Source organism: Bradysia coprophila, unplaced genomic scaffold (assembly GCF_014529535.1).
Source record: "Bradysia coprophila strain Holo2 unplaced genomic scaffold, BU_Bcop_v1 contig_297, whole genome shotgun sequence".
NCBI classification, from domain to species: domain Eukaryota; kingdom Metazoa; phylum Arthropoda; class Insecta; order Diptera; family Sciaridae; genus Bradysia; species Bradysia coprophila.
In genome coordinates, this window is record NW_023503555.1 from 9,021,192 (window position 1) to 9,048,635 (window position 27,444).

Sequence of the window (27,444 nt, forward strand, 5' to 3'; positions counted from 1 at the left end):
TTGACATTTCAATAATGAGTCTGCAATTCGGTGAATGGAAGAAGGAGTATTTATGTATGGACGCTAGGACATTAATTTTTTTTACATGCGAGAATGAATGGGGTCAAATAAATGTTTTGATTTTCGATGAGAAAAATCTGATTGAGGTTCAATAAATGACGATAACGAGGTCACTTTTACTGACTCAATCAATATGCTAGAGAACATTCAATAAAACCGTTAATTCAATAAAGCCGTTAAATCAATAAAACCGTTACCACAACACACGAGTTATAGCTTTCGACACGTGTGGTAGCTTTTTCAATCACGTGTCTGACACGTGACCATTTTATTACATATAACACGTGTGTATTTCTAGCGTGGGAAAAAAATAGAAAAAGTTGTTTAAAAGTGGGTACTCGTCTACTCACCACTCCCAGCTCTGCAATTAAAACGAACTATTTTATACTCAAACATTCTCTTTACTTTTCCTGTTCAATTTGTCGGTGTCAATTAAAATTTTTTGTAAAAAAAAACATGACAAACATCCTCGCTTCTTCATTCCAATCAATTTCCAATTAAAAATCTTTTTTTTTTGCAATGTGAACTTACATCGATCTAATTTAATGTAACTTAGCAACATAACCTTACTTAAACAACTAAATCATCAGCACTAAAAATACTCCCTAAACGACTTAATTCACTTAGCTACTAAATTTTCTTCAGTAAGAAAAATGAGGCATTAACTCAACTCGTTAACATTCTATTTTGGTGTCTATCATTGGCTTAAATTTTATTTTTTATTTCTTTACCATATTCTGACGAACGAAAACTGCTACTCAGTACAGCGAAGGTTTCAAAACAATATTTCATTTCAAGATTTGATTTTTTTTTTTTCATTTTTAATATTAAAGCGAACGTTCGAGTGTCCCCATTATCTTAATCCGTTTTATTCTCGAGTGTATTCTTCATATTGATTCCCATTCTGCTAATAAGTGAGCTTCTCTTCCAATTGAATTTTATTTCACAAATTAGATTTTTATGGGTCGTTTTTGGTTGAGTTGTATACGACGGCAGAACGCACGACTGTATGGAACACAGGGCAATACGACATTGAATGCCTGCGTTAATTTTTTTTTTGTGTTGCATGGAGACCAACATTTTTGTTGAGTGAAAAGTTTGGGACCGTAGAACAGTAATAGTCACTTTTGTTGCTAAGGCATTTACTTTAAGTCGTAGTTTTAAGCGAGTTAGTTTCTCACAGATCTGTTCCTGCGAAGCAGGTCGACCAGAACTTGCTCTTGAAAATTTTGTTGCACATTTTTAAGAAAATTTGGGAAAATATTTTCTCAAAAATAGGCCCTGGTTGTGACGCATGAACAACAAAATAACAAATATTAATTTAAAAAAAACTACGTGCTCTCATTAGGATCTCAATATCTCAGACCGGCAAGAGGGCTACCGCTACATTTTTCATATTTTTTTCCTAGCATTTTTGCGTACAAAAGAAGATCTGAAATTCGTCGCATTTTTCGCTTCGCTTACGTTTGAGAATGGTTCCATAAACCTAATGCAATTCCGAACATAATTCTCAAAGTTCGTTGATCCACTTTGAAATATGTTGATATCGACGAATTGTTTCCAAATGAACACTTTCTCAGTGTTAATAATGAAATGATTGATTGGTTCTGTGTCAGATCCGGATCTGTTAACATTTGAGCTTCCCAGAATATAAATACCTAAAATTGAGTACTTCAGGACAGGGCAGGATCGGAGAGAAAATTTCAGGTGCTGATCTCTTCTGATTGGCTTTTAGTTCATTTAGTTCCATTGAATTTTTAATCCGAATTCCAATCTGAAACTGAACCAGACAATTTCAGATTGGTATTTTCAAACTAAAAGTAGAGATAGCCAAGATTGATCCACGAACGACTATTATCATCTGGTATCGTTAACGACGACAAAAATGAGCAATGACATTTACGCTATGTCGTCTTGTTTATAACAAAATGAATTTTAAAACAAACGAACTACAGGATTTCACACATAGATCACTCTGGAAATGATTTTATCAAATGAAGTACTAGAGTCAATAAATTAGAGAAGTGCTGTCGAACGGGTAGAATGTGGAACTTAAATTTCGCAGAATTGTGTTTAGAACTTGCTGAAGAATACACGAGATTGATTTCAATAATGGTCTCGATAGAATTGGAAAATTTTTTCCGCTTAAACTTTTGAAGTTCATTTAAAAAGTTAATTCGATCTGAGTGGACCAGATTCTTATTAGGACAATTAGTTTCGTGTTTTACCTAATACAACTACTCATTGGACTATTTTTTTTATTTTTACATTTTTTTTGGAAATCTTTTACTCCTACGTGGTATGACATCAATTTTTCAGTAAAAAATATTTTCTAGAAAAGGAATTTTTATCTTACGTTACTAATATGGCTTTGAAGCATCCTTCGATCGTTTCAATTGTACTTTAAGTCTTTTAGCTCCGATTTGAAATCCATGCATCGCTTGAATGGCTGCCTGGGCTGATTGCGAATTATCGTATGACACAAAACCGAAACATTTCGATAGATTCGTTTGTTTGTCAATGAACACTTTGGCGGACACAACGTTACCGAACGGCAGAAACGTTGAGGCTAGGTCTGTGTCGGTGAATTCTTGAGGTAGATGGTAGATGAATAGATTACCACCGTCTGGACCTAAAATCATAAAAATTTTCGTTCAATGGACTTGTGGTAGTGTTGTAATTAATTGGTGATTGTTGTGACGGACGTACAAAGGATGTGAGGTCGTAGCGCTGGTCCTAACATTACCACTTATATTTCAGACGCTAAAAAGCCAGGGGCGGATCCAGACAATTTTGCATTCATGCTAGGAGCAGTGTTATGCTAAGTCTTAAAATTTCCTTTGTATTGAACTGTGATAGTAAGTACAGTGGATTACGTCACGGGTGTCCACTCCACTTTCTGAATTTCAGGATTTTTCAAGTATTTCAAGAATTTCAGAAAATTCAGGAATTTTCAACAATTTTTAAATTTCAAGAATTTTCGAAGATTTCACGAATTTTCAGGAATTTTCAAGAACATTATTAAATAGGCCCTGGCGAGTTCCCACTCATTCCGTCATTTGTCCAAACATCCCTTGATTCACTTGCACCCTCGCCATCAATATCACGCATCTTCAGTTCAATCAATTTGTCTCGTCTGCTAATTAAAATAAAATTGAAACGTTGCACCACATCTCCAACAATGTCGTGAGAAACATTCCTAACACCCACTTCCGGCTTAAATTTCATTTCCAATCGTTTATTCGATTCTCTCCCTGCAAAATGGAATCTTGACGAGTCCTATTACCGCCTCATTTACCCAGCTTACTCCCATGCAAAAAATTTCGTTTTCGTTCAACAATTGTTACACCATACGCTTGCGAAAAAGGCATACGTGTATTCCATTCAAATTGAAAATAATTTTCCGCATATTCGAGCATTTTCGTACAGATACAACACGGAACCAGTAATCGCATTGTCGACGACGAAAAAGATATACAATTTGCTCGTTTCGGCAAAGCTCTTATTTCATTTTCTTTTGTACAAAACGCAAAAAGACTGACTGTGTGTTAAAGCATTACAAAAATTTCTTAAATTTCCAATTTCCTCAATCAATAGTGACTTCCATTTTCAATATATCCAATCATTCATACCCTCACGATGTAATAAATAGATTTCAGTTGTGTGTTGTACATACATACATGTACACTGTACAGTGTACGTATCGCCGCAAACCCATCCAAAGGAGAGAATAAAAATCTTTCTTTTTTTTACACAAGAAAAATCCAACAACAAAAACACCCGACGACGTAAATGAAAGAAAAATTTACCTTCAATTTGTTTCCCAGCCACTATTGAAGCTGTTGCGGTGAGATTGTTATTCGTCAGTGGTGTGGGTGAATATAATCCTCCAGCATACTGTGGCAACGCGGCTGTTGTATAGGCTGACGGAAGTGTATCGGGAACTGTCCCTGTAGATACAGATTTGGATACAATTTCATTTAAACAGAAAGGATGAGGAAAGAGAAAAAAAAATCGTTAAAATTGTCAGGTAATTTTCTTTTAAATTAATTATTATGAAAAATTGATATTCCCATTTGTCGACCGACTCCCCGAGCCCAAATATATTTCTATCTGATTTTTTTTTATCTGAATATTAAAATTTTTATCGGCTTAAAATTAAATAATTATCCCCTTCCTATCATAATATATAAATTATGAGAAAAAACCCTGGCAAAAAAAGAAGACGAAGAGAAAATTGAAAACGATATTATTAATTAGGGGAGATTGAAATGTCAGGTCGAATTATTTTCTTTTTAAATTTTTTTTCCGCTGTTATTTGAACTTAAGCTTCATTAATGAATCAATATTTTTGGATTAAGGGGTTTTCGTTTTCGTCTTCTTCTTCGTCTGGCGCAGAGACTAGCACTGTGATATCAGTCTAATTGAAGTTCATTTTGGTGTAGTTTTTCCTTTCTTTAATACCTTTTATGCAATTCTGTGACGGAATTCAACTGTTTCCTGCCTCTCTGTGATATCATCATAATGAGACGCGTAGGTTTGGATTTAGAGTGCAAAAAAAAATGTTGGCTTGCGACCAGAAAATGACTCATTACCATCACACCCAAAACCAGTTTTTCGCATTTTCTGAACAAAATACGGCACTGTCTTGCAGTGAATTTTTTTGTTTCGAAATTCCAACAAGAGCGATGTTCTGTCCGAATTGGACTGAAGTTTTGACAAGTTATTTTTAATCAGAGTAAAACATCATTCCAAACAAAAAATTGTTTTACGGTATGTCTTTTGATCTTTTTATAAGTTCGTTTAGAACTTACGCCCATAAGAAAACAAAATGGCGGCCCTATATTTTTGATTTTACACTGTTTTTAGAAATTATTTTGATCAGAATTGTCGATACCCATGTAGTTCTTGCTGCAGAACACTTTACACATACTTATTTTCATCGAGACTGGAAACGGCCTCCGGCACATTTTAGGCGGCTGACAAAATTGGGTCGATTTTGGGTCGTACTTTGTATACAAAATTAATTTTATAAAAAAATCTGTGCATTTTATAGCCATAACGTAGAACAATTTTTTGATTAGAATAACGTACTGCGTCGAATTGGTCAAAACTTCAATCCCCCATTTCAAACCTCTCGTATGTGCGATGTGTAATTTCTCCACGAAACAGAAAACATCAATTCACCCAGTGAATTTCACCGTTCCATTTTTCAAAACAAAGTTTTCAAGCAAAGTGACAGTTCAAGTGAGAAAAGTTTCATTGAGAGTAAGTTGTCATTGGGAATGTCATTCGACCAATCATCAACGCATTTTTCTCATGGCCTATTGAGCGGAGAAAAAAGGGTAAACCACACCACGAATATGAAAAATGGTTTTTCTATTTAACAAGGGAGAAATGGAAAGAAGTTGGAGAGGCCTACATACAGCAGTGGATAGAAACTTGCTGAAAAAGAAGAAGAAAGAAAGGAGAAAAGTTAGAAATTGCATTTCGAGTGCCACAAGTCACCAGAGAAAATGCAATTATCAACGTTTTTCCGAAGTTAAACACAACGTTTTTCACAACTAAGACTTCATACGTTACAACTGTTTTCTCGCCTGTGTTTTGAAAAAAAAAAATTGTTAGTTTTGCTTGGCGAGAATACCATAAATTCAGAGAGAAGTAATAATTAACGATATACTACAACAACAACTACTCTAACTACTGTTCGCACCCTGAAAGATCAAAGGGCAATGCAAATAATGTCGGCAACAAAAATCGGTTACATTCTCCATGTCAAGCAGCAGAAAAAGTACTCTCAACGTAAGTGTGCCAGTCTTAGCTTAATGCATGTGCATGTTGAACGAACCACAAGAAAAATGTAACAAATTTTTACTTAGAACATACAATTCCATTTTTCTCATGATTCGCTTAGCATAAAGCTAAGACTAGTGTCTAGTTCTTGTCAACATCTCCACATCTAATGCTACCTTCATACGATTTTTGTTGCACCAATAACTACTATGTTGTCAGCGCGAACAGTTATTGTATTTCGTAGTTAACCCACTGAATATTTTAGATTGGTGTGGGTGAGGAGAGAAGATTTTATTTATCTAAAAATTTCTATTAGTCTGGGTACACATAGCTACACGAATGAGACCTAGTCGAGGACCTACTTCAAAGTTTTCTTTTGTTCTCCTGCCAAGTTTGACAGTAAGTCAAAAGAAAATTTGAATTACAAGGGATTGGTGTGTGGGAGAAATCTATTTGCTTACGCGGATATCTGTATATTTCGTTGATAAAGGAATTTGAAACAGAAAATCCTCGGAGGATTTTCAATGGACTTTAAAATGATTCGTTTTCCCACTTTCGATGGAGTCTGAAGGATTATCATCGATTAACGAATTGCATTCTTAAATCTACTACTTCATGTAAAGTATCCGTCTGGGGTTTGATGCAAAATCTTTACTTCATTAGTTTAGCATATATTTCGATATATAAGCGCAGACTGACCAGAGATTGTCGCTTATCTTTGTCGGTTCCATCGATAACAGATGACAGTTCTAAATTAAGCGAATTAATTTGTCTACCACTGTCTTTATTTCAAAACCACAAGGAGACTGCTATTAAAGATGTTATCGAAAACTACTTCTACTACGGACGACTGCGGTCTTTTAGCAAAAAGTGAAGTAAAAGATTTTAAATCAGTCTGTTGAAAATACTTTGATCAAATGAAGTAGCAGATCCGATAGTGAAACAACTGAAATGCTTGCTGTCTGAGAAAGGTTAACTCTACTAAGTAGTTTCACTCTAAGACATTTTGTTAAAGTGTGTGATTCTCATTAAAGATCCTTATTAGACCGGCGTTTATCAAGTTTTCCATTGGGCAACCCCTTCGTCTCTTCTGCTCAGTGCTAATTGTTGCATTTAAAAATTTGAATAAAGTCAAAGCTGAACTGAAAAATCCCGAACATCTTTTTTTATACACAGGACATGACAACGTGACGTTGATGTTATAAGAAAGTTTCGATTGGTCTGCATCAAAAGAATGTTTAATGTATGGCAATAAAATTATTCTATCGGTGGAATTTTTTTCTCCTCTTCTTGTACAGTAAACATTAGAAGCCAAACAAATTATTAAGTAATTAAACTTCGTACACAGCCGTACTCTTGTACTTAAAATAACTCCTTTAAAACTCTAATTAGAAATCTTGTTGGCCTTTTAAACTTTAAAAGTTTAGTTCCTTCCTCTTGAATTGGCATTTGAAAACATTGCATGAACAAAGAATTGTCGTGCACACACAGTTCACAGTTTCTGCATCCATATTCTGAAGCACTGAAAGTTTTTCTTTTGAGGGCGGATAAAAAAAATTGCTTCCAACTCGAATATTATAAGAAAAATAAAAGTTTTGATAAATCTTCAGTTGGTTTCTCAAAAGAAAAGAAAAATGTCTGAAACGTACACACACAATTTTGAGGTCGTGATTCGAGAACTTTTCCCATGTAACATATTTTAGAAAGCTACCATGTGCAGGACACCTTTATAGAGCGAATATAACCGGAAATTGTGTTCTGCTGAAAAATTAAATGAAATGTAAACGAAACTATTGACGTCAAGTACTCAAAAGCAAAAGCAGTGGAAGCAATCATCTTGTGAAATGAAACAGACGAAACTGTTTGTCATAAATGTGGATGAAGAGATAATTTGTTTCATTTAACTTGTCGATTGCATTTAACTTGTCTGTACCATGTGCGGCATCAAAAGGGAAAACCGGAATGAACCATTCAAGTATCTTGTAGAAAAATCTCACTTTGGCATCTTCATTGCACTGCTGAAAAGTATTTAAAATTAATAAAATCTGAAGGAAACATAAATCAAAAGCACTCTTCTGAGAATTTAATGTTTCAAAGACGACAAACTTATCATCGGAATAGGGAAATGTTGTTTGGAAACTAACGCTCAAATTTAATAGATTTTTGTATAATTCTATTATATTCCGTCATTAAATTACTAATATCAGCGCTCCATTTCTTTTATGAACCAACTTATCTGACGCAGCCGTTAAATCCATTGGAACTGCGGTGGTATTCCAAATTCTACTTAAACTTTGAAGTTCAAATTAATATCTAGATGCGGAAAGGCTGTACAATTAGTGAATAATATGCAAAATGAAATTTCATTGATTTATCTTTGTTTCGAATAGTCTGATTATGTCATTAATTTTTTTTCGATACTTCAGAAGAAAAACCGTCGTCAGCCCATTGGGCTATTCAGCCTATTTAGCTAAATCAATGAAATTTCATTTTACTTATAATTCGCCAATTAGACATGTCCCTTTCCATATTTAGACGTTTAGTGTGTGAGACGTCGGCGAACATTTTTCACCGCCAGATTTAAGGGACATTAATTTACAACTACTAAAGGGGTATTGATAAGGGGTAATTAAAATAGTGCGTACGCTAAAAGAAAGATCAAAAAAACATTAAAACAGAAGTTTTTTCTCAATGTTGTAGTACGCGCACTATTTGAATGATCCCTAAGAATTTTCGCATAAAATTTTAATAAGACGTAAAATAACGACAATAATGGCAACACTGCACAAACATTGATGACGTCGGACTTCCAAGAAAAAGCTTCATAACTATACCTGACTGAACATTGTGAACCGTCTATGTAACTCAATTCCTTATTACATTGCTGATCTTGAACAACTATTTGAAGACTCTCAGATTTTTTTTTTTATTAAGTTCAAAATTAAAGCATCATTTGCACTGTCTCGTGTGTGGGTTTTTATTTCCGTTTCCGTCAGTCTAGTGCCTTTACGGCGGTATTTTAATTATTTACTTTCGACATTAAACTTGTGAACGAAACGGAAGATAAATAAAACAACTTTTGCAAATAGAAATTTTCTAAATTCGAAACACAAACTAATTTTCATAAAAAGTTAGCTCAAATATCAACATCTCGTTTTCTATCTGAAAGTTTAACTTCGAATGGTAGACAGATGATACGGAGTTTGTTCACAATATTCATGTGTGAATATATGCAAAATTTACCATATGTAGTTACGGTGGTAGTAAATAGTTAAGCTCCGAATAAAAAATATCAAATTTTCCTAATTTTCCTCTGGTCATTTAACATTGTTGACGTCTGTAACGGAACAGTGAATGTGAGTTATTAACATTAAGAAGGATACGTTCCAAGAAGAGAAGTCAAACAGAATTTTCTAAGCAATTCAGGCAATTCAAAATCATAATTTATTGGACCATCTGTATCCGTACCATCTGAATTTTTATCCTATACGGCAAGCGTATAACTACATATTTACCTCCTTTAATCAAAATTTCACCTATCAATATGAGATCTATTACTTCATTAACAAACATTTATATGAAAGCAAGATAACAGACGACAAACATAAAAGTTTAAGAATCAAACCCAATTCTTACAGTCCCTCATCGCGTCACAAATGGAGATTGAAGTATTGTTGGGTTTTGCAAGGTGAAACAGACTTTTCTACGACCTTTGTCATTCAGCGATAAGTCGGCTCTAACGGGGGAAGCCCTAATGTATATCTCAGTCGTTACACATCGTGGAAAATTCAAATTATTGTCAAAGTTAAGGTACAGTTGGTTCAGTCTAATAAAACACATTTGAGAGTATTTCAAATGTTGTAAGAGTAAACGATGTTTCCAGTGAATTAAGTGTTTCCAGTGTATGATATTTTAACGCAAAATTTGAATAAACTTTATTAAATTCAAATGTTGCACCAAAATATCATACAGTTTGTTCAAAAATGAAATGCACAGTTTTTAGTATTTCGAGACAGTTGACAATTTCAATCTGTCAGATAGTAAAGGATGCGTTTAATTAACCAGCGCATTAACAGATTTGAAATTTGAATGGTTTTTTTCCACAGCTACAGATTTTTGCATGTTAAGTTTCTTACATTTTTTGCAAATAGCATTTTAATAGTAGGAAACTTAGATTTCGTCAGAAGAATTTGCGAACGGAAAAATTTAAATTTATTTTTAGTCTGAGTATTGTTCTACATCTATAATTTCTCTTAGATCGTGTCTTTATTCAAAGAAATCGATGGTGTTGTACAGCGGCTAACTGTTAAAACCCAGCCACTATTGAGAATTTTAAATAAATCGAAACAATCCAATCCACAATACATTCCATAACTTTTAATAGTTGTCAAAAATACTATAGCTGCATATATTAGCGACTCTTTTTCAAATACCGAATAAATTTGCTTCAAGTCAAGTTCAATTTTTGCATTGATCAACTAGTTTTGGTGATCTTTCTAGTAATTATTACGCACTACATGGGAATCATAGAGTTGAATTAACCTATAATTAACACACATTTAATAGTTGCTTTTGTTAAATATTCAATGCACAAAACCTATTCTACAAAACCAGTCCACTGAGCCAACAAACATGTTCTATTGAAATTTCAATTGTCAAAATAATATCGAAGCCATTGATTTATGATGACGAGAAGGTACATTCATCTCTCAGAAATTTTACTTTTTCATTTCTTTTATTGTTTTGTTTATTTTTTTGTGATTTTACGAAATCCTTTTCATTATTCATGATAACTCAAAGTAAATACAAAAACATAAAAAGTAATGAAAAAGTAAAATTTCTGCGAGATGAATGTTCCTTCTTGGCATCATAAATCAATGGCTTCGATGTCATTTTGACAATTGCCATTTCAATAGAAATGTATGTTGGCCGAATGAACTGGTTTTGTAGAATAAGTTTTGTGCATTGAATAACAAAAGCAACTATTAAATGTGTGTAAAGTAGAATTTAATTCAACTCTATTCCCATGTAGTGCGTTATAATTATTAGAATGATCACTGAAACTAATTGATAAATGCAAAAATTGATCTATTCGCCTAGTCGGTTGGACTGTAGAGGAGCCACATTTTTTTATAATTGTTGACAAATTTTTTTTCCCTGATGCTTATTTGTGTTTCCAATATCGTCACTTCCAGTGCTGATAAAACTTCTTGTAAAAAATTTGCTAAATGTATGAAGCAGACGGTCTTTCTACAGATTTGAGTATTCAAAGACCATCGATTTGTTTGAATAGAAACACGATCTAAGAGAAATCATAGATGTAGAACAATACTCAGACTCAAAATAAATTTACATTTTTCCGTCCACGAATTCTTCCTACGAAATCTAAGTTTCCTTAATGCTATCTGCCAAAAATGTAAGAAACTTAACATGCAAAAATCTGTAGCTGTGGAAAAAATCATTCAAATTTCAAATCTTTTAATGCGCCGGGTAATTAAACGCATCCTTTACTATCTGACAGATTGAAATTTTGAAATGTCTCGAAATACTAAAAACTGTGCATTTCATTTTTGAACAAACTGTAAACTGGGACGTCATTTAAAACTCTGATAAATCTAAAATTGTATTTTCTAAAGATAAACAGACTGTATTGGATCCTTCAGGTCTGGCATGCCTGACAAGTTTAAAACTCTACTTGTCAGGCACGCCAGGTCTTTCAACAAAAATTTGATTTTTCAATTGAAGTGCAAATTGGCTTCTAACAAAGACTAGCAATAACCGGCGCTGCCCTTTCTTAGTCTTAGCCAGGATTCGTAGCAGTTTCAAGAATTTTGAAAAATTACGAGAATTTAAAGAATTCAAATTCTCGAAAATCTTAATCTGAGATTTTTTAGGAATTGCGAGAATTTTCAAGAATCAATTTCACGAAAATCGACCCTGATTGGCTTATCGTTTCAACTGCCAATCTTTGAAAAATATTTCTCGAATTTTCTAAAAATTTTGCCAATTTTCTCGAACATGTTTTTCAGATAAATTCTAGAATTTCACTTCACAAAGTTAGGCAGAGGTTTTTGAAACGCTCACATTAAATTTGAAACAAAACTTTATGAATCAAGTTTTGAAATTATATTTCATGTTTTGCAATTAGTCCACAGGCCATACAATACGATATTGGTACGTACAATGTTATAGGTATGAATTTCAATGAAAGCAACAAAAGTTTGTATGAATTCATTTAAAGGGAATTAAAATTCGGTTAAAAAGGCTCAAATATAAATTCAATTGGTGTTTTGCCAAATGATCAACACACACATGCAACATAATCTAAAATAAATAAATAAAATTGGACAGTTAGAATATCAATGATATCGCTTAAACAAACAGTCAATGCACATGTAGACCGCAAAATTTCTACTGAAAATTTACAAAAAAATATACAAAAACAGAGAAAATATAAATGAACATGTAAAAGTCGATCGTTTACATTGCTTTGCAGACACAACAAACAAAATTTAGCACAGATAACGGAATAGAGTGCAATAATAAATTTGGGAACGACAACGATTACTTTTTAGAAAGTTATTAGCTCCATCAATACATAGGGTGTCAAAAATCGTTTATAAAATTTTCGAGTCTTTAATACTTTGACCAAATATACCTTGAATCGTAGCTATAATTTTAACCCGAAATTTCAGCAGAGGTGACGTTTTAACGAATCTAAAACTATAGTCTAAAGCGAGATGTGTTCGATCTGACACTTTTCTGTTTTAACGTGCTTAAACCATTTTAAATCTGCTACTTGATTTGTTATCACCTAATTTTCCACACAAAATCTTTTACTTCATTTGTTTTAGCATACATTTTTCTATATAAGATGAAACGGACCAGATCAAACAACTTATTCTCGCCGTTAATAACTGATGACAGTCCCATTTATTACCATGTATTATAGTTATGCACCTTGGTATGACCGCTCAAATTGAAGCCGTTTTGTCGAACTGCCTAGATTTTCCCAGCTAGCGCAGATTCGTGAAAGATCGGTGTATTTTGGGTGAAACTTAAAGACATTTGATTGATAGAGCGTGAAATGTTCATTCATTTTTGTGATGTTTTCATTGGAATATTTTCTCATTTATTACTGACGTAATACCGCACCTGCTAATTTGGATGGAATCGAATTCACCTCAACGAATATTAACACTGACGGTAATGCAAATGCGCTATTACGAATGATCCCTACTCTCTTAAACTCCTAAACTTGTAAATTTTGGCTTTTGTGTCTCATACGATGTGAACTTAGGAAAGTTTCAACAGTCTTGACACAACCAATTTCATGAACGGTAGCATTAAAATGATTTTTTTCAAGGCTCTGAAAGAACACGAAGCCGGGTGACACCAAAGTTGATACAGATAGTGTGTGAAATAAACTTGAAGAAAATGGTTTTTTGGAAAATTCGGAATTTTGCTTTTGTTAAGTTTCCTTTACATGTAAACTTCGTAGCCGCTGACGCAATTTGTGTGTCACCGCCTTCGTGATCAACTCAGTGTTGTATTAACCTGTTCTTTCAGAACCTTGATTTTTTTCACAATAACTGACTCAGTTAAACTGACTGCGTTCTATATTACTTAAAATGAACGAAAATGAACTAATTGTGGGATGTTACATGCGGTATTGAAGTTGGTTGCGGTACACAAAAGTGAATAGCCAATCGCCACATTTCGTCATAGCGCCCCTGACCACTAAAACTCTAAATTCCTAAATGGGCTGACAATTTGCTGGGAACCAAATTAGAGATCAAGGTTATTTTGGTAAAAGGTTAGCATTAATTTCGATGGTATTTTTCGGCATCCTTATATGAGTAAGACAAACAAAACATTCTTCGTTAAAAACAGTGTATTAAAAATGCGAATAAAATTAAAAATATCAACTAAGTCTTGCAGTATACACAGGAAGGAAACATTCAATTAAAATAAAATTAAAATTAAAAGAAAAATACGACAAATCAAACAAACTAAAACAAACAAGAAATAATAAAAAAAATTGGATACTTACACAACGACGACGGAGCTGCCGCATTTGTTAATTGAGCTGAAATTTGTTGGTTAGAAGCACCCAATTGTGGCTGACCTAATGCAGCCATTGTTAATAAATTTTGTACGGAAAATGGTGCTAGCATTCCATTAGCCGCTGCTACCGATGTTGTATCAGTTTGTACACCACTTAGCCCTGTTTGTTTATTTTTTGTGTTTAAATATAAATAGACAACGAACAACGAACAACAACATACTAAGTGTAATAAATAAGTAAATAAATTGTTTTATGTGAAAAAAATACAAAATTTGTAACAAATTAATTACAAAACACTTAATAAAGCCATTACAAACAACCAAAATCTAATTTTTGTTTTATGAAAATAAATTTTAATTTTCCCTTTCTCGTCTTTCTGTTTTTTTTTTGTACAGGAAATTATAGAGAACATGACATTTAAATGCATTATTTAAAGAGTATAAGAGAGGTAAATAGCAGAAAATTACAAGTGTACAAGTTAAACTTTGTTAAAAGCTTTTACAGTGAAAAAAAAATGATAAAAGTTATTTATTCACCGTTCGCATGGTCCGCAATCAACGTGGTATATTTTAATAGAGTCTTCCGTATAAACGCATATTATAATTGTCGAGTTTTAATAAAAAGAAAATCAAAATTAGTGAGACAATGCATTTTAGCTCGAACGTAGAGCAGCGTTTTTTCACTTGGTTTTTCTCGTTTTCATTTTTCAGAGACAGAACGAGGGGGTAGCAAAAAGTATATGACAGATCTTGTGATGAAACGATAAACTGAATCCAATTACCTTGATAAGACTATTATTTAATAGATTGCTTCATTAAGAAGAATCTACACATGTCTAAATTGTTGCCTACATTTGGGCGCAAAATGACTGCTATTTTGATGACAATTTTGGTTTATTGTCATTTTTGGAAAAAATACAACCATCGTTTGATGTTTAAACGTGTTAGTTTTGGTAAACAATTGAAATATTTATGGTGATAATTACCAGAACATTCAAAATATGTGACAATTGTCGTGAAATATTGAGTTTTATCGAGCTTTGGTTACATCTCCCATAAACATTTCAATTTTTTTACTTTTACAATGGTCGTATTTTTTACAAAAAGGACTATAGACCAAGATTATCATCAACATAGCTGTAATTTTGCGCCCAAATGTAGGCAACAATTTAGCTATGTGTAGATTCCTCTTAATTTAAGGGACATGGATACTGAGCTGAAATTGTAGCCTTTCATTTGTGCGTATTTTATTGTATCGTTGGATCGTTTCAGAATCATGACCACAAAAGTGTTGGCTTCCGATAAATTTTAGAATTTTAGAAATATTTGCGTCGGTCTGACTAGTCCTGAATAAAGTGAGCAGCTCATCAAATTTACATAAATTGTTCAGTTTCCTCAGAACTGGTGCAACCGACGGAAAAAAGTAGTATTTTTTATTGAAAGCCAGAACTTTTGTGGTTGTTATTGCTGATTTACATTATTTAAAAAGTGAACGGATATCATCTAAAATACAATGGAAAAATGCATAAATGTAGGCTAAGAATATTCGCTTTTTAGCTAAGCACCCAAGCCTCTTAAGAGGCTTTACTGAGCCTACATAAAAGCGTTTTTTGCTGATATCGATTTGAGTTGTTTGATCAGTTCTATACTATCACATTTGTGGTGATTATTGTCGTCTAACATTAAAAAAAGGATTTTTGTAAACAGATATCAGCGAAAATACAGTACTTAAAAAAACGCCTAATGTAGCCTTTTGGACAGAGCCTACATTCCTCTTAAAACCTGATCGTTGTTTCGAATGCTGTCATGCCATCTGTGTTTTAGTGCGCACTTTAATACAATGTTTGTTTACAATACGTGCTAAATGCCACCATGACTGCATTTTGTTAAAGTGGCGGCTCGTTGTGAGTGAACTCAACACCACCGCGGTTTAGTAAACTAAACTAACGAACCGTACTGTATTGATTAGATCTAAACTTTGATCCATCTTCCCTTTACATTTTCAACAATATCGGTCACGAGTACAATTTACTTTAATAGATCATTTTCAAAAAGCGATTCGTGACCACTTCCACCGGAAAGAACGTACATGACAATTTTGATAAATTCTGCTTTGTTCGTCCTTTTTAGCCGGATCAGCTCATCGGTTATCGCCAACGACAACGATGACAAATGACAAGTTAAAATGAAGTACAAGATTTTGTGTCAAACTGTTATCGACAACGACAGCATGAATGAACGACAAGGTCTGACTAATGAGGTCTTATATAGCAAAAAAACATGTTCAAAACAAATGAAGTAAAAGATTCTTGAAAATCAATCTACATAAATCTTCGATCAAATGAAGTAATAGATCAGATAGTGAAACTGTTAATATGCTTGCCGTCTGTGACAGGTTAATGATTATTATTTATTATGTTGATACGACTGAACGTGTTGTGATCCTCATATAGAAAGAATATAATACAATCGCTAAACCGAACTGGTGTACATACGTTATTTTGCACCAGCTGGTCACATACAATTCCAAATGGGACCAGCTGGTGCAAAATAACGTATGCACACCAGTTCGGTTTAGCGATTGTATTTCAGTTGGTTGAAAGAGTCTTAAATGTGGTACCTTAGTATATTTTTCAGGTAAGCCAAGGCTTTTCTTACTAGGAGTAATTTTTTAGGCACATTTTTGTTTAGAGGACAATGATCTGGAGAATCAATAATTAATGGTGACCTATACCTCTGTTTCTCTTTTTGTGTGAGATAAAGTTGGGCATCGTAACTATAAAACGATGAGATGAGGTGTATTGTTTCTTAAAACTCAGCAAGCTCAGCAAAGCTTGGCATGTATGAAGGTGCATGAAGTCCTTATGAACATGCATACTCTTTTCTTGTTCAGACCACACTGGCCACGAGTTAACAAGTTGAAATTTCATTTTCAACTATAATTCGCTACAGTTGTCAGCAAGGTGGTAAAGGGTTCATTGTACACTGTTCGACTGTCGCCAATAATACTTAATTTTCTCTCAGATCGAAGCAGTGGTCTGAAGACGTATCATAGCTTCTTTAGGAGTACCCAAAATATAAAATGAGATTATTTTTGAGAGAACAACTTCAAATTATACATTTAATTCACAAACATAGTGGGTGGACGTGTGGAGCAGACCTAGGTTTACAGGTCAAAAATGTAAAGAAACGAATTGCTTCAGTTCGGTCAATCGGATACATTTTCGGTACGTTTTTCTCCATAATAATTCTGATAATAAATCGGAATCTGTTCATATATGCACGTGTTATATGAGCAACAAATGCCAGAAAATATACACCAAAAAGCCGATATACCCGAAAATATAAATTTTTCTCTTCCTCTTGATAAATTTAATTCAATAAAACCAGATTTCGTTTCTGTTTCATGCATAAGAGTGGAAACTGAATATTTTCAATAACTTCCACAATATCAAAATCGAATCTCAAGTAGTTTTATCTGTTTTGTGCGTTCCTCTATTTACTCACAAATGAGAGATATATGTATTTGGCATACACTTCTATTTTTGAATTTCTTTCTGCTTGAATGAAAACCGGATGGTTGGAATGAATGATCGAAAGGAAATCAGAATGGAAAAATTACTCATGTGTACTGTAAATAAAATAAAATAAAATAAAAAACGAAGACGAAGAAGAAAAAGTTGGAAACAGCAGAATATTCATATTATATGCGGAAGACATCGAATGGGAAGCGTGTTACGTGAACGAATATGTGGGTTGCGATAAAAAAGGAGGGAAATGCCTAATCTTTCGAAAATCTAAGTTTTTTTTCTCTGTCGAAAATTACGTCTATTGACGACAGTGCTACATTTCCGATTGATATGAAAACCCTATCGGAATATTTCAGGAAAAAAAAATTAGAGCTCCTACCAGGGCCTGTTCTCCAGAAATTATTTTCTTGACTTTTCTTGAATTTTTTGACTTTTTCTTAGAGCTTTTTTCAAGAAGAAAACAAATTTAAGAAATAAAAGAAGTTTCAAGAAAATAATTTCTGAGAAATATGCTCTGGATCCAACCAATTCGTATATTTTTTGTTGATACACTGACAACAATCCAACGGATTGAAATTGACGAATATTATTTTTCATGCTAGCGATGCGAAAATCCCTATTTTGTCCACTATGAAGCGTTGTGAAAAGGTCGTTTTGTTGTCATTCTGAGACAATGTGAGAATTTTATTTTCTTCAAAGTGGCCAAAAATGCGGTTTTTCGCAGAATGCAAGCATGAAAAACGTTGTGTTCACCTCGGTGAGATAATTTCCTATTTTCTCCAATTGGTTAACAAATAGCTATTCAATAGACAGATAGACCACTTTCATATCAATCCATTGAGCTATGCTTTGAAACCGAGGCCATACTACCTACGATTGGTGCCATGAAACGATAAATTTAAAAAACAAAATCTGTGAAGCTGTCGTCACAATCAGCCTTTTACGGCCAATAACAAGATCAGTGTGGAACACCGTTTTAACGTGACAACCCAATCACGCCTCGAACTATGCACAATTTGTTGCCATAGAATTCATCACATGAGATAGCTGTTTTGTGATAAAAGCAAACTGTAGTTTTTTGAACAACCGAGTCTTTGAGGCTTTGCGACAAATGTAGACAACAAAAACTAAAATTGTCTATAAAGAATGCACGTTGATCAAAATCACAAGAGTGAGTTACCACATGCAATGAATTACTTCAGCAGCATCCAATGTATTACTGACTTGTTGCCTGCCCCGTGCGAAAGTTGTCTATCACAAACGAACTCACGTAAAACGGACCCAAAATATTCTTCATGTAATGGAACATTTTTGCAGGGGGCAAACTGCTACGTAATGGTCAACTTTCGCATGGAGACAGGCAATACAATATTTTACTGTTACATTCTCCAATTAACATTTTATTTTCCTCAATCAAATTTATAAGAGTGAGATTGTACTAGAATAGACATTTCTATCACAAGGACAGAAAAGTTAAAAAGTCGAGGTTTTACGTGAAGTGAATATGCAGAGCACACCGAAAAAGATGCTTCATTGATGAAATGAACGGTTTTCGGTGCAGAAGCATGATAATGTAACTTCCATAGACTACGAAATGTAATATAAGGGAAGAGTTGAATGTGAAACGTCGCTCGCTAATACGATTTATCAACGATATAATTTGATGGACACATGATTACGCAATCCATCAAATTTCCGCTTCACTGAATTTGAAAATTTTTCAGTTTTGTTTTCTTTCGAACACAAACATTTGATTTCGACGAAGAAAAAAAAATGGTTTAATTTCAGGCCTGTCAATATTGCTTCTCTTGCCAATTTATTCACTTTCTTCATTATACACACAGAGAAAAATCAACAAAAATTGTGCATTTCATTGTTACTGCTCAATGAACTACACTTATCCAATAGGGTCCCCCTTCTGTCAATATTGCAAAAGTTTCTGGATTTCTCATCGAAACAAATACTTTGTCTAGGAAAAAATATGGAATCCGGTGGAAATACAGTTTTTGCTGTTTTTTGGATGAAAGTTACAAAACTACACAAATTTGAATAACAAAACAGTCTTTAAAGGTCTCGAATAATTTTGCTAGGAATACTTTATGGTTGAACTCTTACTGCAAACAGAAAAAAATTGGTAAAGTTGTTCCGGAGATACTGTGAACCGCAAAACATTGTAATCTTTGAGGCTCGGGAACGGTTTTTCTGTTCTTCGAGTATGGTCTCAGCGGTAATGTGAAAGATATCAGTATTCGTGAAAATGTGAACCCACTGTGAAATTGAGGAAAAATGCAGTAGTTCGAGTGAGTTTCATTCAATGGGCCATGCCTTCAGTGCACAAATTGATTTTCATAAACTTTTTTACTGATTGGTATGATTGATACCTTTCATATTTTGTGGGAATTAATGTGTTCGAACACTTAACGCTTAGACCATACTCGAAGATCCCGCGCCCGAGCCTCAAATTACATTCTTCGGAACAATTTTACAATTTCTTTTCTGTTTGCAGATAAAGTTTAGCAACAAATTCTTCCAAACAAAATTCTCACGAGATCTCTCCAAAAGGATCTGTTAATGATATCCTAGTAATTTTCATCCTCAAATTTATGGAAATTTTCAATGATTTTGCGATGAGGGATCACATATAGATTAAGGGTGTAAACTTTGGGGAGGTCACGCAGATCGCCATTTTTTTAGATACGCGGGAACACACCACTTCTGATGATTCTACATATAAAAAAAATAATTTTTCTATGAAATCGGTCATTTTATCATCAACTGTGGTGTGACACCCGCGTATCTGTATCTGTGTGACCTCACCAAAGTTTACAGCCTCGATATAGATTACGTAGCGTTTTTTCAGTGTTGCCATCAAATAACTTGGCTGCGCTGAAAAAATGTTGCGTAATCTAGCGGATTTCATGTTTTTCTTGTAACCAAAATATTTATTTCGAAGAGAAATCCAGAAAATTTTACAAAATTGTCAAATTGGGCAAAAACAAGTTTTGGCAGAGAAAATGTTATCAAATGTCAAATTCAGCTGATTTAAGCTGCAATTGTTACTCATTTCTTCCCGTGTAGCCGTCAGTGTATCTTACGGTCTATATACCCTCATGTATACCAAATAAAAACTTTGCAAACCGAATCCGTGACTAAATCATTTTCCTAACTTGACGCTAAATTCGAGCCATGCCAAAAGTATGGTGCGAAAATTTATTTCTTACCCTAACCGCCGACGTATATGAATTCAGTGGAAATGATTAACAAAATGGAAAATATGAAATAATATTTCCTTCAATTTCCTCGTCTATCTTCACAACTCGTACAACTTAAACCATTTTTTGTGTTATGGATTAAACAGTTAATAGTCGACTGCCACGCTATATGTGTGTGTATGTAGCGCTACCTCTTTTTATGATTTATATAGATTGGGTTGTATTAAATTCTATTAAAAACATGCAAATTTTGTACATTCAGCATAACTAAACCATGTTTCAATGTACAAAATACTACAGAGTGACGGAATATATTCATTCACCTCACATAATAGCGGGGATACAGTTTCGTTTCTTTTCAAATTTTTAGACCCGTACGAAGTACTGGGGTCTTATAGGTTTACGCATACGTTTGTAACACGTCGAATTGGACTCCCTGAGTAAGGGGAAACCTATTGTGGTTGTCTAGAGATGCCAAATCCGCGAAAAAAAATGTCCGTCTGTCCGTCTGTCTGTCTGCACGATAACTTGAGTAAAACGCATCCGATTTTGAAAATTCTTTTTTTTCCCGTTTGGTAATGTCAAAAGACAGGCTACGTTCGAAGATGAGTGATTTTGGATCGACCCCTCCCGAGCTGTGGCCCAATAAGTGCTTTACGGATTTTCGAAGATATCTCCGGACATTTAAACGTTAAACTTGTAAGTGATACGTCAAATAAAAGGTATTTACAATACCGATCGACAAAAAAAAAGTTTATGGAAATCGGATGACCGACTCGTGAGTTAGACCCCTTGGTGTTGAACAGGCACAGGGCGGCAAGCAGTTTTTGCTTGTAGGTCGGCCACATTTGAACATATTTCGTCTGTTTTAGCTTTATTAGATAGGTATTGACCGTACCAATCAGAGAAAATTTTTTTTATGAAATTATGTTCTCCGGAGCGTGAGCTAGGTCTCTTGGAGTGAGCTCTTATCTGGCTACTCGGAAGTACAGTGAACGTGGTGTATTTTGACAATATCTCGAGTAAATTTTGACCGAATTTCATGAATTTTTTTTTTGTTTGAAAGGTATTAACGAATGTAAAGCGTCGGTACTATTTCCGGTCTCCTAACAAAATGGCTGCCGGCGGCCATATTGGATTTTAGTAAAATAGAAATATCTTGGGAAAAATGATACTTAGAGAGTTTCTGTTAACATGGAAATAATTTGTTATGTGTGTGGGGTTTCAGGGATTCCATATACGGACATCTATATATACCTATATACAGCTATATTGAGCTATATACAGGCATATAGAGCTATATAATAGCATATTCCTCTGTGAAATGTTTATTTATAGTGAAATATAGTTAAATATAGCGGTATATAGCTGTTTAAATAGGAATTTATGAAATTTGTCTTCGTACGGGGCTGTCTATATTGCCTCCGGCAATTTAGTTGTATATGATAACAAGGCAAAGAGTGGATAATGTAAGTGATTTTAAAGGGAGAATAGTTTTTCAGCAGAGAAGAAAATGAAGTAAGAGAAATGAAGAGTTTCACATTAAAGGCTTTTGATACGAACAGGTGTTTCGTACGGGTCGGCGTTAGCTATGTTTTTTTTACTTTTTTGCTGTGCTCAACGGTTTTTTTCTTGCCTTCTTCACGAATATAAATACACTGAAAAAATACCTACACGTAAAATGACAAATTATATGCATAATAGAAAGCAAACAGAAAATAAGCTTTCTCGGATAGCTTACACTCGTCACAGCCGCAGCAATGGGATTATAATGTGTAGCCCCCTTCTCTTCATTTCGGCTGGGTGTTGTATTAAAAAAATTCAGTAATGTATAGCTTTGCGGCGTTGGTTGCTGGCTTTTAATGGAATGTATAATTATAATGACGCGTCGTGTCGTCTGCATATCACATTACTGCATTTAACATTTCTTTTTTCTTTTGTTCTTCCATTCTCTGTGTAATATGGAATTATGTAAACTGATTGTTAGGATAATATGACTGCATGCGAGTTATGCTCAGACACTAATCGGTCGTTAATAGAGTTGCCGCGAAGTGGTTTGTGAATCAAATCAATGCATTGATGTCTTTCGAAAGTGTTAATAAATTCGGATTCAGTTTATGTCATCGTTGGACGTTAGACACGTTTTGCGGAACCAGTTCATAAAATAGTTCAATAGATTTGAAAGGGAGGGGAGATGCCTTCTAAGTTCGTTATGTAGGGACAATAAAGATATATTTCAGGTAAAATTTTGATCTGAGAAAGAATCTACTGGAATAGACATTGTAGACGTCAGAATCGGGCTGACCGACCATACTGGACGATCTAACGAACCTTGATATATTTTAAGTTTGGCGCTTCTTTCTTATATTGGCGCCACTTTAGGGCGTCCGATGCACGTTTTGGAAGTCAGTCCGGTCCTGTAAGACTTTGCTAGGAACATGATCCTAACAAGAAAACACATCAACAGAGGTAAGTGCGGCATATGAGCTCCGATTTGTTTTTCCGCCTGACAATCATTCTATTCCTCTCATTTGAGTATGAATAAGCGAATATTGGGGATAAACCATTATGCAAGCCATTATGGTTCGTAGAGGTCGTGAAAAGTCAAAGGTTCAAGAATTTGCCACACTTACGAACTTTAAGAACCTCTATTATCGAGATTGTCAGTTTCCGAATCCATAAACCTTTGCCAGCCTAAAAAAAAACCAATTCTCCAGTTGACTTCCTAACACTTAGTTAATCTTTTACAAAATTGGTACTATCAAATCTGTTACTTCGTTTGTTCAGAGTATTGCCTTGTCTTTGACAGAAATTCTTTTACTTCATTAACCAACATTTTTCTATATTAGAGCACACAATGACACAGAGCTCATTGCTTATTTTCGTTGACGCTGTGGGTAACAGATGAAATAACTGTATTTTGTAGTAGTTTGCTCGTTACGCAGGTTAACATATGAGACCCAGCCACTATCGAGAATTTTAATTTACTCACATTCCAGATTGAATTAGTAGTTAAAGCCAATTGGCTGAATACTTTAGTGTCACAAATTTCGTGTTTACAGTTACTTGGAACAAACCTATTCCATTCAAGTAAAAGTTAGTGAACGTCAATCGATTTCGACGTTTACTTAAGTAATTATGGCTGGGTCTTAGATGTTGAGTGTTGACCACTGTAAAATTGTTTTAGCTTTCTGTATTCCTTAAAAGACTTATTTATTCTCATCAATCTGTTCACGGCAGAGTAAAGTGAACCAGGCAGGAGCGCTTGATTTTACTAGAGACCTAAATTATCTAGTAGCCTTATTTTTTGTGAATTATTCAATTTATGTCAGTGTTCATTTGAGTTCAATTTAATACAGTGTACAGAGCCTAATATTTGGGAATTAATTCTCTAAATTCCCAAAGTTCCCAAAAATTCACTAAAATTCTCAAAAATTCCCAAAAATTCCCTAAATTCCCAAAAATTCCCTAAATTCCCAAAAATTCCCAAAAATTCCCTAAAATTCATAAAAAGTCCCAAAAAACACAACAAATATTTCAGAACATATTGAATATAATATATTCAGTAAATTGAGCTTAAGCGGCATATCGCCAAAACTGGATGTGATGGTGATAGGGGAACAAGTGGTCTCCGATTTTAAGAAGTGATAGATTCGTCTTCAATTCTAGAGAATCGTATCTTTCATTTTTTTCGAACATTTTTTTAAATTTTCGGTTAAAGTGTTAAAAGGTGAAAGCATGTCAGAGGGTACCGAAAACCTTTTCGCGGCTATAACTCAAAAATAATTATTTTAAGAGCAGTCTACACTCCGACCTTCTATGAAAAACATTTTCGATGATAATTTCTTATTAGAATATTTTTTTAAAAAATTGGTTTCATCGTTTGGTGCCACAACATATAAAGTTTCGATAGCCACCAGAATAAACCGCGAGCCTTTTCTAATAAAAGTTTATTTTTGTAATAAAAACTTTTTATATTTTTTTATAGAATTTAATTAAAAAAATCACTGCCATGATGAACTCACGTACGGAAACTCTAAAGAATCGAAATGTGATATTAGGTATTTGTCAGCTGATAGGAATATTTTGTTTGTTAGTGTTGGTTTTTTGGTTATCTCGGTGATCACAATTAAAACAAACTGTCAACAAATAAAACATCCCAATTTGTTAAGTCACGAAATTGTTTTTTTTTTCAAGCGCGAGATTTTTTGAAAATTGGAGCGGCTTTTTAAACTGAAATTAAGAATTTCAAATTCCACTTTTCCAATATCATTATACATTTTCAGTGTGTTCATTGAAATAAAAATAATATGGACTAACGCTCGCAGTCTACGCCGAGAAAACTCAAAAGTCCAAAAAATATTACAAAAAACACAAATTTTAGGAGTTTTGAGTCTTTTCTCAGTACCGAGGGGTGACGCACTTCCATTTAATCCATTAAATCCATTAAATCCATTAAATCCATTAAATCCATTTAATCCATTTAATCCAAAAAAAATTTTTTAGTTTTACCGAAATAATTAGGCTACCGACCTGAAAAATTTGTAAAGTAATTGCGAAAAATAGATTTGCACGATCCCCAGCTCGTTTAAGTACTCGTGAGGTATAGGAAAAATTTTTTGTGAAAAATGGTATTAAATTTATTTAATCCATTTAATCCATTTAATCCACTTTACACCAAAAACTTCTAAAAGTGGATTTTTTCGCTTTTTAACATTGTAGTATGAGTTGTAGTACGTGGTTCGATCAAAATCAACAATTTTTAAGACTTTTACAGTATTTGGTAAAATGAACTTTTTTCCTATTTAATCCATTTAATCCAATTTTTATTCCATTTAATCCATTAAATCCATTTAATCCATTTAATCCATTTAATCTAGAAGTGAGTTACCCCTCGCTCAGTATACTACATCAATCTGGACAATTCCAGTGGCTATCGAAACCTTATGTGTTCTGGCACCAAACGATGAGGCCACTTTTTTCAAAAATAATTAGAATAAAAAGTTATCATCAAAAATGTATTTCATAGGGGGTCGGAGTGTAGATTGCTCTTAAATTATTGTAGTGTTGTACTAATGTCGGCTTTGGAGAGACCTACAAGTAGAGTATACGCCCTGGCTGGTGCGAGTACATCGACAAGAATTATATCCTTCAAAGCATAATATTTGGGAACCAATTCTCAAAAGTTCACTAAAATTCCAAAAAAAATCCAATTTTTTTTTTGCTTATTCATAGTTTTTAAAGGTTTTTGAACTTTTGCTGATCTTTTACGAGCATTTAATTATAAAAATACAAAGAAAAGAAATTTTTTGGTAATTTTAGGTAATTTTTGGGAATTAATTCCCAAAATTCCCAAAAATTCCCTAAATTCCCAAAAATTCCTCATATTACCAAAAATTCCCTAAATTCCCAAAAATTCTCAAAAACGATTCACAAATATTAGGCTCTGGTATTAGGTCCCTTATTTGACGTTTCGAAAATTAACCGCTGCTGTCTGGTTTATTTTACTTTTCCGTGATCTGTTCAATGAAATCTGATGTTTTCTCAAAACATATTTGTTTCATCGCAGGAACCAGTCCAAGAGTTTCAACCAGGGACTATTTTTGTGAAATCTTTTTCTCATTTTTTCATTTTACATTTTTTACATTTTTTTCTGATAATTTTCCCGATTTTCCTCAAAATTTCCGCTAATATCCCGAGAAATGTTTTTTTGAAAAAATATTGAAAAATTAGGAAAATTTTGGAATACATTAATAAAAAGAACATGATCCAGCTCTAATCGCGTTATTTTCGTCAGAACTGTCGATGTCGATAACAGATGGCTTGACGATTCTAAACGGAATTATCAACTGTTTGAGGTAATAATTGTCGGGCTTTCCAGTTTTCATTGTGTGCATTCAAATGTGAGATTTTTCACACAAAAACTGTGCACAACTTCGTTTACATATTGACAAATTTCTGGTGTAAAAGTTTAACCCTTATCACCCACAAGATCATTACAAACAAAATTCTTTTTCATACACACAAACCCCCACCGCATACATTACCCTGCGTGTAAATAAACCGAAAAACTTCCTTCTAACTAATTTAAATTTTTATTGTTTTGAGAAACGGAGTTGTTTTTTGCGTCATTCAAAGCGGGCTCTTTATGTACATATAAAGTCGGTGAATTCACACACACGACATTGCCATTTATTTATCCCCTCCCACCCTTAAAATTTTTATTTCTTTCCATTTTCTGCATAAATGCATTATGGATGATTTGGAAAACAAATTCATTTCATTCGTTCAATTTGAACCTATACGGTGTACGCGTATACTTTATGAATGTCGGGTTACGTAGATATTCGGTTTGGGTAGATTGATTTCCCCCGCTTTTTTTTAATTGAACTAAACCTCGATTCACCCCGAAAAAATAAAAAACAAAAAGAAAAATCCAAAATTCATACCTTGCATTAACTGCTGCTGCTGTAAACCAACCAATTGCAATAATTGTAATGACGATGGCGTAATTGCATCGGCAGCGATATACGGATTCGGATGTTGCGGTGGATTTGTCATCAATGGCGATGCAATTGTTGTTGCACTTTGTCCAATACTGGTCGGTATGCCACTGTTCGACACATTCAATATGGTAGACTGCAATTGCTGGATTTTTTTCTGTTCCTTTTCCCTTTGTGTGTCAGCAAATTTGACAACTAATGGCGCAGAGCAGCCCTCCATTGTTTGGCTCTGATGAAGTACCTATCACGTATAATAAATGTGTTTGGATCAAAGTGAAC

At 33.9% G+C, this 27,444-nt stretch overlaps 1 protein-coding gene across 6 annotated transcripts in view; it reads right to left on the reverse strand.

Moving 5' to 3' along the window:
* Nucleotides 1-440: 440 nt before the first annotated feature.
* LOC119079084 (CUGBP Elav-like family member 1-A) overlaps nt 441-27,444 on the reverse strand; it is a 75,710-nt gene continuing 48,706 nt past the window's right edge. For 5 of the 6 annotated variants that reach the window (XM_037186898.1, XM_037186897.1, XM_037186895.1 and 2 more), the window contains exons 4-7: nt 27,112-27,406; nt 13,907-14,080; nt 3,870-4,010; nt 441-2,692 (exon numbers count right to left, since the gene is read on the reverse strand). In XM_037186898.1, coding sequence (XP_037042793.1) covers nt 2,421-2,692; nt 3,870-4,010; nt 13,907-14,080; nt 27,112-27,406 — 882 coding nt within the window. In that variant the 3' untranslated portion in view covers nt 441-2,420. The remainder of the gene's footprint in view (nt 2,693-3,869; nt 4,011-13,906; nt 14,081-27,111; nt 27,407-27,444) is intronic. The other variant, XM_037186899.1, reaches the window with a different exon arrangement.